This window comes from Arvicanthis niloticus, chromosome 5, assembly GCF_011762505.2.
Source record: "Arvicanthis niloticus isolate mArvNil1 chromosome 5, mArvNil1.pat.X, whole genome shotgun sequence".
Classification (NCBI taxonomy): domain Eukaryota; kingdom Metazoa; phylum Chordata; class Mammalia; order Rodentia; family Muridae; genus Arvicanthis; species Arvicanthis niloticus.
Window position 1 is genome coordinate 11,773,909 of NC_047662.1, and position 13,932 is coordinate 11,787,840.

The 13,932-nt window shown below is 50.1% G+C and overlaps 1 protein-coding gene across 6 annotated transcripts in view; it reads left to right on the forward strand.

The window, feature by feature from the left end:
- The window catches only part of Prdm2 (PR/SET domain 2), a 102,156-nt gene extending 88,519 nt beyond the window's left edge, over positions 1–13,637 (forward strand). For all 6 annotated transcript variants that reach the window (XM_034502068.2, XM_076933793.1, XM_076933791.1 and 3 more), the window contains 2 exons: positions 9,114–9,257; positions 11,575–13,637. In XM_034502068.2, the coding sequence (XP_034357959.1) occupies positions 9,114–9,234 (121 nt within the window). In that variant the 3' untranslated portion in view covers positions 9,235–9,257; positions 11,575–13,637. The remainder of the gene's footprint in view (positions 1–9,113; positions 9,258–11,574) is intronic.
- The last annotated feature ends 295 nt before the right edge of the window (positions 13,638–13,932 follow it).

Here is a 13,932-nt window from a genome sequence, read left to right on the forward strand (position 1 = left end):
GCCAGGAACACTAGGCTTTTCTGTGGAGGTGGGCCCAATAAGGCCTTCATGAGCTGCTCATCTCTGGGCTTGTTCTTATAAACCATCTTCACCACTGGCCTCTGATGCCAAGTTCTGGAGTCCTGCAGCCAACACTGATATCACGAAGCTTACGAGAACCTCTGTACCAACAATAGCAAGCCCCATGAAGGTTGAGCCTTGCTTTGCCCTGGTGCTCACCTCATCTTTTGACATCCTTGGCTAAGCGCATCTTTAAAAGCTAGGCCCTAACGACGTTTCATCATCTCCAGAGGACTTTGTCACTGAAAAGAGCAGTTCCATGTAAGTAATGTCCAGAGAAGATCATCCCTCTTTAGATTTTCCACACTGGTTGTCTTAATTTTCTGGCAGTCAGCATCGCCTGGCACATGTATTTATTTTCTTCTCGGCTTCATTGCACATGGTGTGTTTTGACTCAGCTGAAGGAAAAGGAGAACCTGGAAGTTGCAGGAGAGAGATGTAGAGAGGAGAGAGCTGGGGAGATCATTCCTATGCAGTAGCAGGGTTCCTGCAGAGATGATGTCCCTGTAGAGGCAGCACTATGTAGAGTAGTGGGTGTGGTCTGTGGGAGAGGTCTGAACCTGCAGATGTATTCACAGAGTTGTAAAAAAAAAAAAATAATAGGCACCTTGACCCAGGTTCTGGGCAGCACTCTGACAGAGTGAAACCCTCTGGGATGCAGGTGCTTGGAGAATTTGACTCTTGGGAATGGGGACCTTCATGTTGTAGGCGTAGCTGTGTAGAGATCTTGAATGTGGATTTGTTCCTTACTATTGCAGGATACATGTTCTGTGTGCCTCTTTGCGCCCACTGCCGTGATGGTCCCATAGGCAGGAAGTGGACAGATACAAGCTGTCCTTTGGCTTCTTCAAAATTATCCAATCAAGACCATTACCTGACTCCCAAGTTTCCTTCTGTGTTCCTAGGGCTATCTACAGTCTACCAGCTCTTGTCCTAGGGAGTCAGAAGCCAGTCTTGGCCCCCTTACTAATGAGTACCACATTGCACTGTTTTGAGCAAGTCCCTTGCAACCTCTGTCTCAGCTTCCTTGTCTGACCATGAACTAGGCTGGCTTCTTCTGCTGGCTGGAAGGCAGGCACCCACATAGGGGTTTCCCCACTGGCAGCTTACTTGGCTGAAGTCCTCAGGCCTGGCTGGCCTGCCAGCCTTCCTGTTAACTGGGTCAAGTGTTAGGAGCTTGCCACACACTAGACATTTCAAGTTCAGACCAAACAGGTTTGACCTAGAAGCCCCAACAAAGCAGAGTTCAATATATAAGACCTTTTGGGTGAGCAAGAGGCCAGGGCCTTGTGGACCTGTTGGAAAAGAAGAGAAACCCTCAGCCATCAAAAGGGCACGACCATCTTACAGTGTTAAAAGAGGAAGACTAAAAGAGACCCAAAAAGTAGGAGCCCAGGCTGTGCTTGCCAACTGCTCGTGTCAACTGCAGTTTGCCCCAGTATCTTAGGACCACAGAGACCTCAGGTGTCCTAAACTGAAGGAATCGGAACCAGCCAGGCCTAAGAATTTCTCTTTTCTTTGTAGTTTCTTTCTTTCTTTTCTTTTTAAAAAAAAAACTTGAAAATTTATTCTCTGTCTGTCTCTTTCTCTCTCTCTCTCTCTCTCTCTCTCTCTCTCTCTCTCTCTCTCTCTCTCTCTCTGTGTGTGTGTGTGTGTGTGTGTGTAGATGTACTCATTTCATGGTGCATTCCACCTCATTTTGAGATAAGATTGCTCTTGTTTCTACAACACTGTCTGGTTGACTTGTTAGTGTCCGCATGAGTCTCCTGTTTCTGTCCCCCTGTAGGAGTACTGGGATTGCAGTTATGCACGACATCTGGCGGTTTTTATGTAAATCTCAGGAATCAAACCCAGCTATTCAAGCTTACACCACAAGCATTTTAACCTGCTGACCCATCTGCCCCCTCCCCCCCAGGAGGGCCAGTAGTTTTCTGCCCCTCAGGAGCCCACCTGCCTTTCCTTCCTGAGTCTGGGCATAGAGGGACTTGTTTACAGCTGCTAGATTCCATCCCCAATCCAGATCAGAAAGTATCTTCTCATCAGGCTCTACCACCTGTCCTCAGCTTCAGGTCTCCACAGCTTCAGCATCCGCACCCCCACCCTCAGGTTTGTTTTTTTAAAGGCTTCTGGCCCAGGGCTGTTGGTTCTGAGCACCTGTAAGTCCCACCCCATCTCATGGTTACTGTGCTGCCAGTCTGTGGACCTCATTTTGAGCAGAAGTATGGAGCTTGCCAACTCTCAGAGCCTGCTCTCGAATTTCCAGTGCTGGCCTATGGGAGATTAAAAAAAAAAAAAGCCAAGTCTGAATATCCAAGGCTGTGAGCCCTATCTTGGGTGTTGTAAGCATTACTTGGGGTCCCCTTGAGCATCTGGGTTAAAGAGCGTCTGTTCCCAGCTTCCTCTGAGTTTTGAAAGGGACAGCTCAAAGCAGACCTAGCTTGCTCCTTGAGGTCTCTCAGCAGATCTAGGGCAGAGGAACCCCATACGGAAGAACCCTTCATCTCTACTGCTACCAGGCCTATGTCAGGAGTGCAAATAGGCTTGGGTTCTGGATTCGTATCTTGACTGCTTCCCTGTAAACTTTGCCAGCTGGTGCCTCCACCCCTCTGAACCTCTTATTTTTCCCCTCCCGCCTCCCCTCCCCCAATAACACAGGATCATGGTGCCCTGCCTTACAGGGCAGAGGCTTAAAGAAACTCCTGCAAGGGACCCAAAATAGCACCCTCCTCGACCCCCAGTTTAGCTCACAAATGCTCTTCTTGAGATACTTATTTTGCAGCTGAGTCTCCTGTGGCTCAGAGAAGTTGAGGAATCTTTTGGAGGCTCCAAGGCAAATCAGAGGCAGAGCTAGCCTCTGAAAGGAAGGGGCCTCCTGGATCACACGGAGGTGCCTACAACGATGGGTAACACCAAGTGTCCAACATTCCTGAAGGTGTCTGGTGGCTCCTTCACTCTGTACACAGAGGATTTCAGCATAGGTCTCAGGCTTGTCTTCCCTTGACACCAGCTTCCACGCTTTTGTCCTTCCCCTCCACCTCTGGCATAACACAGAATATCCGGTTCACAGAATTCCCAGTGAACTGTGCCACAGATATATAGAGATGAGGAAGATATTGATGAGAGGCCCAACATAGTCTGTGCGAGAGAGAGAGAGAGAGAGAGAGAGAGAGAGAGAGAGAGAGAGAGAGAGAGAGAGAGAGAGAGAGAGATAGGTGAGCCAGGTAAAGGTCAGGCAGAGACCCAGCAGTCACCCTCATGCCTTGGAGAACTCCTGTCCTTTTAAGTCAGCTGTTCCCTGCAAGGTCTTCACCCTGCTCCCATGACCTAGTCTCAGCCTACGTGTGCTTTCGAAACCTCAGCCCTCTCTTGGAGTCACTGTTAAGCATTTATGTCTGTCAGCTGTGGAATCACGGCTCCCAAGGCTAACACTGGCCTCTGAGAGACTAAACGTGTGGTGGCTCTGGGACTTGGTGATGTACCACCCTAACGGTGATCACTGTTACCTGTTCCCAAGATACTCTATACCTTGATGCAGCTCACTCCTGCTCTTCCTGTATCCTGTTGCACTCTTGGCCCCTGGGCCCTTTCCCCCTCCCTCCCTTCATCTCTGGGTGCTGACAAGTCCCAAATATATGTTCTCGTCTGGGTCTTGGGTCGGCCATATACCTGACATGCCCATTGGGTGCCTTGTCAGCATTTTGAGTTGAATCTGCTCCCAACTGGCCCGGCTCTCCCTGGAGTCCCCTCCCCACAGCAGCAGGATGACCTGACCCTGCTCTGGAGCTAAGTTAGACTGCATGTTCTCTTCGCACCCCCTTGTCCAACCCTCTCGTTACCTGCCTGCCTTCTGCCATGAGCCCAGCATGTCCAAATCTGTGTCTTTTCACAGCTCAGCCTCAGCAGTCCACAAAGGCCAACCCCCACCACCAACCCCTCACCCCATCACTTCTTCCTGGATAGCATCAAGTGCCTCCTAGCTGGTCTCCCCAGTTCTGGCCCTGGAAACTCACAGTTGTCACACTAGTGACAAGCAAGCTCTCATTTCATTCAGTGCCTACAAGATTCTCCCCCCACCCCCTCTGGGCCTCTGTACAAGCACCTGTAAGAACCAAGTGCTTTCAAGATCCAGTTTTGGCAGCTCTCGTGAAGTTGCATCTGAAGCCTTCCTCTGACTTTGCACCCCCCCTCCCCCCGCCTGCCCTCTGCATGCTCTGACTCCCTCCTGCTGCCTTCATTTCTGTACATAGTGATCACTTAACAAAAGGCTGAGGAGTCTTGTGTACTTGTTTGTCTTGTGGCTATGTGTACCACACATGAGTCCGGGGAGCCAGGCTTTACCACCCAAGGCCCTGTGCTATGCTTCTGGTCCCCTTGCAGTGCTGGACCATGATCTGTGTATGCATCAGGTCTGGGAATGAGGCTTCAAGAGGGACGGACTGGGCAGGTTTCCGGAGTTGTGGGAGGAACCTCTGTGGTGGAAGCTGGGGATTGTTCTTGGGTTTGCCATGTCTCCTCACATGCAAAGGCCACCTCATTCTGGCCAGTGAAGGTGATGGTATGTGCTGTTTTTTCGCTATGCCACTTTGCAGTGTTTATATTTGAAATTTGTTCAGTGACTTGGTATCTTTTGCCCATTTTAAGTTATTTTTAAAAATGACTTATTGATAGAATTACCCATCTTCTACTTATTTATTTCAGCATAGGGTCTCATGTAGCCCAAGGTGGCTTCGAACTCCTGCTGTAGCTTAGGATAACTTTGGCCTTCTGATTGCCTCCCCAGCAGAGTGCTGGCATGACAGCCAAGCACCATCACACTGGGTTTTATGTGCTGCTAAGACTCAAACCCATAGCTTCAGTCAAGGTGCCAACTGGGCCACATCCCAGCCCCCTTTTGAGGTTTTCGGTTTTGGTTTGTTTTGGTTGTTGTTGTTTTTGCAGTTTTTGTTATGGCTTTATTTCACCTTGGTCTCAGGTCCCCTGTCCCTGAGAAAGCTCAGCTGTTGCTACCTCACCTTTTCTCTAGCTCCCCAAGGCTTGGTGGTGCTTGAGCACCGGGGTAACCACTGGGATGCTGTCACCTCCTAGGAGGCAACTAGGACAAACAAGCAGACTCGCTTCCTCAGGGACGATCTGTTGCTGACAGCCTGAGACATGGCTATTCCTGGCTGCTCCTCTGTGCCCTTGTATCACCTCCCTCCATCCCCATCCCCCCCCCCCCCCGCCCGCTTCTGACCTTCCTCTCATTTCTCCTGTACATACCATCTTATCTGGTTTTCTTTCACATGGATTCTTGGGAGCTAAAAAGGAACATAGTCCTTTGGCAGTCTGAGCCCTGAGCCCTAGAACCCAACTCCCTTGGACACAGAGCTGTTATTCCTCTATGGGCCACAGGGCAGGAGCCTGGATGCTGTGGGCTTTATTTGCACGTATTAGTTATGCACAGTTGCATAATAATAGGTTTTATTATGATGTTTTGATACATGTATATAATATAATTTGATCATATTCACTTCCCATTATCCTCTCCTCTCCCTTTTTTGACCCCCACTGGTCCCCTTTTTCTTCCCAACTAGCTGTCATCTCCTCCTCTTCTTCTTCTTCCTCTTCCTCCTCCTCCTCCTCCTCTTCCTCCTCCTCCTCCTTCTCCTCTTCTTACTTTATTATTATTCCTCCTTCATTCTTTTCTTCTTCCTCTCCATCTGTCTGTCTGTCTGTCTGTCTGTCTCCCATTCATTGGGTGTCATCAGAGTTGCTTATAGGAGTAAAGATTATTTACAGGATGACAGTCACCTTAGCAGTGGCCACACCACTGAATAGAATGTCTCCATGTCCTCCAGCAACTGTTAATCGCCTATAGATCTTCCAGAAGGGGTCTGGTACAGTTTTTAACAGGGAAACATCTGAGCAAAGACCTAGAGGAAGGAAGAAGAGTCAGGTGACAGATGGTCTTGTGGGAAGAGTGTCCTGACAGTCTGAACAGCCTGGCAAAGTACACAGGAAATAGAAATGGTTGCCTGAGAGAATGATTGTGTCCTGCCTGCCATGAGTGGGTCACCTTTTCCAAGCCTTGCCTAAGTGCCATGTGTGGGTAAGGAGCCCTGTCTGTGGTGTCTGTACCATTTCATCTGTCCATACAGATTGGGGTAGGCTGCATGGTGTATGAGGCCTCTGGACTTTGTTTCCTGAAGTCCAGCTTCTGGAAGGCACCTTGTGCAGGTGGCACGCCCCTCTGAGCAGAGCCAGTATGTGTGAAGCACAGAGAAAGCCCTCCTCCCCCAACACAGCTTTGCTTTCAGGGAAGTCAGATACTTGAATGGAAATCTTATCTTAGGAGCATGACTCTGTTTCTTAGCTGTCCAAAACCAGCTGCTACCAAACCCTCTGACCAGGTTAACTGAAGCAGTGAGCCCTGAACCGGCTGAGGTAGGCTAGGAGGTCAACAGGGCTGGATCCTATACATCCTAAGTATGAAAAAAGGGTGGACGTGTCCTGATGGTCATGGGAGGGAGACATGCAGTGAAGTGGTGTCGTGATCTAGTATGCCGTTTGGGGGAAAGATCACAGTTCTAGAGAACAGACTGGAGGGAGGCCAGTGTGGCCAGGAAAAGCCCCATGAGGAAGGAACATTGCAGGAAACCAGGAGAGAGATGGTCGGTCCATGGTGGGGGACTGAGGAAGGAAGGTGAGCCAGATAGCCCCCAACAGCAACAGAGGAGGGGACAGGAAGACCCCCATGGGTCTGGCTTTCAGGATGTCGAGAGAGTAGCAGTCGCCAAGAAAAAGATGATGCGATGCATGTCACAAGTTGAGGTCAGGATCTGAATGTAAAGGGTTCCCCAGGTGTCCAGGTGATGTCCCCCCTGTGAGGAAATGGTGTCTGCTCAGTGAGACTTAGCTCAGAAATGTCAGGCTTGGGGTCAGATGCAGGCTCAGACCTTGGCTTCCCAAGCTCACCTCCAGAATCATGAGGTGGAGGTTACCTGCTGCCGGGCTCAAGAACTCACACGATCCTTAGATTAACCAGGGGACCAACTCGTTCCAGAGTTGCTGTAGGCACTCAACAAGGCCAGGAAGGAGTCTATTCTGCAGACAAATCTTAACCCCAGACTTCATGAGAGATGCTGAGGTGGTGACCTGGTGTCTACCACAGGGAGTGCAAGGCCTGGGCTCTGCCACCCCAAGAATAAGCCCCTGTCCTTGAGTCATGTCTCCATTTTCTTATCTGTGAAATGAATATGGAATTATGTGCTCTTTTTCACTCCTGGGGTGGAGGAACCAGAGAGAAAGAATGTGGGATTCACAGAGGCCACATGAGTGTGGCTGAAATTGCCTTCCCTTTCTGCCAAAGATGCCCAGGGGTAATGACAGAGAGGGTCCTTCCAGCCTGCTGCTGGAAACCCTGGGCCAGGGAGAAAGTGCTCCCCCTTGTGGAAATTGCTGTGTTGGCTGCCTCCTTGAGAGGAAGGTAGGGCCTGCAAGACTTCCTGTCTAGGGGCTGATTTTGAATGTTTGATAGATTCACAAGGAAGGGTGGTGACAGATGGCCAAGAGTAGCTGTCAAGGCTTCTCAGAGGGAAGCTGAGCATGCAGCAAGATACTAAGAAAAAGAGAACATTCAGAGTTCTTATTTTAGCCTAAGCTGATGGGAAACTTACACAGGTTGACCCCAAACTTGTGTGATCCTCCTGCCTCAGCTTCTATGTGCTGGGGTTACCAACATGAGCCACCAGGCCTGGCTCATTTGATTTCTAAGTCAAATTTTACCACAGCTTGTCTGTGTAGGTATAACCATACTGTATCCCAGGCTCAGTGCCGTCTCAGCACTGGACTCAGTAGTTTCAGGCACCCACTGGGGACGGAGTGTCTTGGAGAGGATCCCCTGTTGCTGAGGGACACTACGGTGTTAGACTTTGGCTGTATAGCTGTTTGCTGCCTTGTGCATTGCGGGGTGTTTCATAACTTCCTGAGCATTGCTTACCATATGCAGTGTGCACATGCGCATGCACGCGTGCGCGCGCGCGCACACACACACACACACACACACACACACACACACACACACCTCCATTGTGACAACCCAAATACCACCAAACACTGACAAACACATGCCTTGGTTAAATAATACTGACTCCCACTCTCTTGTTTGCCAGATCTGGGGTTGGGGGGGGGACCCTATTTCCATCTCCTGTTCCCCTAGGTACTACTAACTTGAAGCAGGTGAATCAGACAGATGCCTCCTCTGCCCACTTCTGCCTTCTGTAGCTCACCAGCCTACTGTCATCCAAGCCATGCTCACCCCTTGTTTTGTGCCCAGAGAGACAGTTGATGGCCCACGGGCTCTCTGTGCCTGTTTTCCCTTCTGTCGATTCAGGATAGTAAGGGTCTGAGTCGGTCGCTCATATGAAGAAGAAGGGAGCTGGTCTATATGAAGTACCTAGCACAGTCAGGGAAGGAGAAGCACCCTGTCCGTTTGCTCACTTTGAGACAGTGTCTCACTCTATAGTCTAATTCAGGCTAGCTCCAGTCTCACCATCCTCCTGCTTTAGCCTCCTGGGCTGCTGGAGTTACGAGACATATAGCCGTTTCTACTCTTGTCATGCTAAGCCAATGTAGTAGCAGCTAAGAAGACATGACCTTGTGCTCTTAGTGCCCCAGGAGGAGGGCAGCTCCCATATTCCATGATAGCAGTCCAGGGTGCTGTGTGCTGCAGTGGGGAGACCTGGCGGGGATGAGGTGTGGGGGTGGACTCACAGGAAGCAAAGAGGGCAGCCTTCCCAAAGGAGGGGGGAGTGTAGCTGGGAACAAGCTGGCTGCATGCAAAAAGAAGATGAGAGATGGGCGAGATCATCTCTCTTTCAAATACATAAAACACAAAGGGCTCCAGGCTGACATTTCTGTCAGGAAGTCCTATCACCCCTTTAGATACCTGGCACGAACATGCAGGAAGTGCCACATTGCGTGGACCTGGGGAGTATGGGTATCCTTGCCCCTTCAGTGATGTCAGAGGCTCGAACTGGTTCCTGATGATGATCTGTGCTCTTGTCTCTATACAGTTACAGCCTCCGCCTGGCATCCCGATGCGCCTCATCAACAGCCCCTTATATCACCAGACAATGCAGAAAGGTCAAGGCTGCAGCAGCAACTCAGTTCCAGGGACCCTTCTTCAAAGAGTAGGCACTTTGTCTGCTCCTTAACAGGTAGGAGGCAGAGACACCCCGGCAAAATCTCAGTGGCTCTTGGGTCCGAGGGTGGGGTCCCAGGGATGTCTTGGGTGGGTGAGTGAGTGAGTGAGTGGGACAGCATATCAAGGTAGCATGGGACCTTCTACAGGCGTGAGTTTTGTACGTTAGCATGTAGATTCTGGACCACCAGGGTTCAAAGCCCAGCTTCACCATTCACTGGCTATAGGGCCACAAGTTAATTTTTTCCATATGTGTAAGTGGAGACTTGCAGCCTCCAGAGGGGCGAGGGGCAAACCATTCTTTGTTGAAGTTGCCCGTCGGTGACATTTTTGCTAGGGCATCCCAAACAGGCTCAGGCAATACAATAGTTCTTTTTAAAATTGTGTAAAACAGCTGGTCCAGCTATGAGATCAGTGCAAATATGCTTGCCCACACCAGGCCTGCCAACCCTCAACCATGGAAGGGAGGTTGTGGTGCTTGTATTCCCACTACTGAAGCAATGGAAACTGATAGACTCTGGGAAATGGGGAGGCAGGGCCATCAGTTAGGTACCCACTGGTGAGCTATCTCCAGTAGATGTCTTTTGTGGAGCCTTCCAAACCCACAGTCACACAGACAGCCCTGGTTCCACTCTGTGGGTCTCAGAACAATAACTTATGAAGGTTGAAAAGAAACTTAGTAGGAGAGGGGCTTGAAGGGGATGGGTGGGAGACGGGGGTGGGGGGGAGGGAAGGCGACAGTCACCAGAATGCCTTATATACACATAAGGAAACATCAAATATCAAATCTAATAATCCAAAGCACTGTGTGCATTCTCATGCGTATGTAGAGGTCAGAGTACAACCTTAAGGGTTGCTATGGTTGGTTCTGGTGAGGACCCTCTTTCTGGAATGTAGACAGTATCTTCTTTCTTAGCATGTCCTCACATGCTTGGGTCCTAACCATCTCCAAAAGATCCTGGTCCATCACACTGAGGGATTCGGTCACAACACAGGGCTTTTAGGGAGACACAATTCATTGTAGAGCCCTACCAGACACAGGTTACAGAAAGGTTTCCATAGTCTGTGACGTAGAATCTCAGCTCAAGAAGACAACATGCAGGCCAGCACCCTCCTGGTTCAAGAGGGAAATAGGTGGGTAGGATGTGTATCAGAACGGTGGTCTTCTGAGTTCCCGGCATGGATGGAGGTGAACCATAGGTGACTGTGCCCAGCGAGGGAGAGCTGCCCACGTGTAGCAGAGAAGGTCACTCGGAGGACCTACACTCCCTGTGATTCCATAAAAAGTCCTCTCTGAGCCTGTTTCCATCATGATACATGAGAGTCTGTGCTATCTCCCTCAGAGGCCTTGTGAATCTTTGAGGGAAGTAAGGGGCAATGCTGGCTCATGGGGAGAACCAACCGTCCGTGTCCACCAAAACTGACCTCTTGCCTCCTTTGGGCCCAGCAATGCCTCTGTCAGGGTCACCTTGGGACAGGTGCATCAACCCTGGCTTCTAGACACACACAGGATGCTCCAGTGGTGCCACTCCTGGAGCCTCACTGGCCCACTGGGAATGCCTGAGCTGTGCGTTAGCAATGGACCAGACGGACAGATGTGCCATGTTCCCACATACTATAGAGCAGCATGTGGACAGAGCTACAGCCACATGGTCAGACGGACAGAAACACAGCATGTTCAGACAGACAGAGCTATAACTGCATGCCCAGAACCTCACAGACACGATAAACTAAAGCACAGAAGTTTAGGTGCCCATCAGTTCAATCTGCTGTTTATGTTCTTTAAAAATGAGCTAGACTTGGTGGTGCAAGAGAGAGTTCCAGACTCTTGGGAAGCTGATGCAGGAGGATTGCTGAGTTTGAAGTCTCCTTGGACCACATTGTGAAACTGTCTCAAAATAAAGTAAAGGATTGAGGCTGTAGCTGGGTGGTGAGGGTGCGTGGCTAGCGTGTGGGCGGTCCTGGCTTTAGTTCTCAGCATCGTGAGAGGTGATGGGAGGAAGGAAGTCAGGATGGAAGCAAAGAAGTCAGGGAGACAGGCAAGGGCAAGCCATCTAAAGTGACTAACAAACCAGGATGATGGCTGTTTGTGGGGAGGTATCTTAAGGGGGATGGTTCAGGATAGGTTGGGGTCACATTCTGCATCTTCATCCGATGCTGGATATATGGAAGATATATCCCATGGGGCTTTTATCCATATGTCCGTCATACTTTAGGAAACTGCTTAATGTAATGGTTAAAAAGGGACACGTAGATTACCCCGAAAGGCAGCCTGTACTGGCCACCATTGTCATTTTCGTTTTCTTTTTCTTTTTTTTTTTTTCTCTCCTCAGTACCCGAAGTGACCTGGAATCAGTGAAGCCAAAGGGACCAGCAGTCTGCCCTGCAGAGAGCACTGACCTCTCCCCCCCCCCAGTTGTGAGAGCGAGAGAGTGAGCATGAAAGAGAGAGAGAGAGAAGAAAGAGAGAGGAGGGAGAGAGAGAGAGAGAGAGAGAGAGAGAGAGAGAGAGAGAGAGAGAGAGAGAGAGCATGTGTGCATGTATGTGTGCTGGTGCATGTGTGTGGTCTTCAAGCCAAGGTCCCAGCCTCAGGAGCAGGACCTTCACGTCATCCTCTGGATGATCCTCGGACATGGCCCAGAACCGTGCTCTGTGGTGCAGCCATCCTTCCCCGGGAGGGGCATCTCCTTCTATGCAATTTTTTAAAAGAGTTCCTTGGTCCTGCTTTGTGCTTCTTGAGCTGTCTGTTTGCCATCGCTGGGACTTTGATCTGGCCCTGAGGGGTGGGGAGAAGTCCTGTCTAAGGATAACCTTTCAGAGGTCAAGCTCCCCTTCATGCCACCCCTCTCCCCACTCCCTACCCCCATCCCCGCCCTCACCGACCTTTTCCTTATACTGTCTCTGGGAATCAATAGCAAATAGCATATCGATCCATCAGGGCTGAGCCTGAACCTTGACCCTCGCACTAGGAACCACCCCCCCCTTTTCTCCCTAAGCAACTGGAGCTGCCAGCTTTCGAGTCATTTTCTCCTTTGAGGTTCTAGAGTCCACTGCTTTGAAGTCTCCACTGGGAACCCTAGAGCCTGTGCGCCCAGGATGCAGACTCTGTGCCCGTTCTTCGCAGACCTGGTCTCTCATTTAGAAGAAGCAGTGTCTAGGGACACGGGTGGAGATGTGACTCTCCTGTGCCCTTCTTTGTCTCCTCTGGTGGGACCTCCTACACCATTAGCATCTGAACCTTGCAAGTTAGCTGCAAAGAGAAGCAAAAGAAAAAGAATTATAATAAAAAGGGAAATCAAAAGTATATGGATGGGTTTAAACAAACAAACAAACAAAAAAACCCAGGAGGTTTTGAACAGGTGATTTTCAGATGCCCTAAAACCACTGGTGGGGGAAGGCAGGGCTGACCCCTGCTGTTGTGGACAGTTGGAGTCTGGGAGAAACAGGGACCTTAGTCCCTGAGGTTCTTGGGTTTTGTGCCTTTGGGGTGGAGGATGCCTGAGACAATTTTGGTACTGTTTCCTCAGCTCCGTTCTGGTCCCTGCCTGTCAAAGTGGGAGGACTGAACTTGGGAGAGTTGTCACACAAGAGAGGGGATGTCTTTTTCAGGGCTACTATGGTTGATATTGCAACTCTGTAAATATGTATGTAGACACTTTTAAAAGCACGTATTTATGGACCCTACTGTAAATGCCCCATTTTTAAAGTTTTATAACATGTGTTATTTAATTAATCAGTTGACTGGCTGCAGCAAGGGGACTGACCGGTCCGGGAAGAAGGGTCCCTGGAGACCCTCACATGGGCGGGAAAACACCCATCATTGTCCAGTGTCACAGTTTTCCGATTTACCCACCTAGCCAGACTCTGGCGTGCCCTTGTTTTATTTCTTCAACTGGAATCTTTCCTTCTACACACCCTGCAGTTAATCCTCCAAAGCATGGACTCGTGGCTGTTGCTAACCCCACTGGTACAGTATGTTCGTCCTACAACTGGTCACACCGACTGTATCCCAGCCCCTCCCAGCAGCCAGGAAAAATGCACGAACCCAAAGCCTTGGCAAGCTGCTTTCAGCCAAACTTGGAAAATGTTGCTGGGCTCTTGGGGGATTCTCTCTCTCTCTCTCTCTCTCTCTCTCTCTCTCACCCCCTCCCTCCCTCTCTCCCCCCTCCCTCCCTCTCTCACTTTCTCCCTCCCTCCCTTTTCTTTGCATGTGCAAACTGTGCTGGGTCACCCTTCAACACTTCCCAGATTGTCAGGAAAACAAAGAAAGTTTTGTCAGACGTGGTGTTTCCTGGTCAGTGGAGGTCTTCCCGAGCGGATTTTGGTCCCACTGAAGATGATTCAGTATCTGCCATGTGAAGACAGTGAACAATAAAAGTGCGGAGCAATTGTGAAACCCGAGTGTGAGCGTGCTCATTTTCCATTTTCAGGCTTCGTCCTCCAAGTTGGTGGATTCTGGGCTGGTGGAGCAAAGGTGGGGGAGGCTCTGATTGAGAAACGAGAGAAGCCAGAGGCTTAGAGAAGGCCAGTGGTGGGAACATCCTTGGGTTGAGCAAGGTTCCTCTAGCTTCAAGTCACTTTCTCTTGCGTCAGATAGTATGTTACCTTATTCAGTTAAGGCTGGTCGACCTCTTGGGATTGCAGTCCGCTCTTTTCCTCCTGCGTGCGTGTTTGTGTGTGTGTGTGTGTGT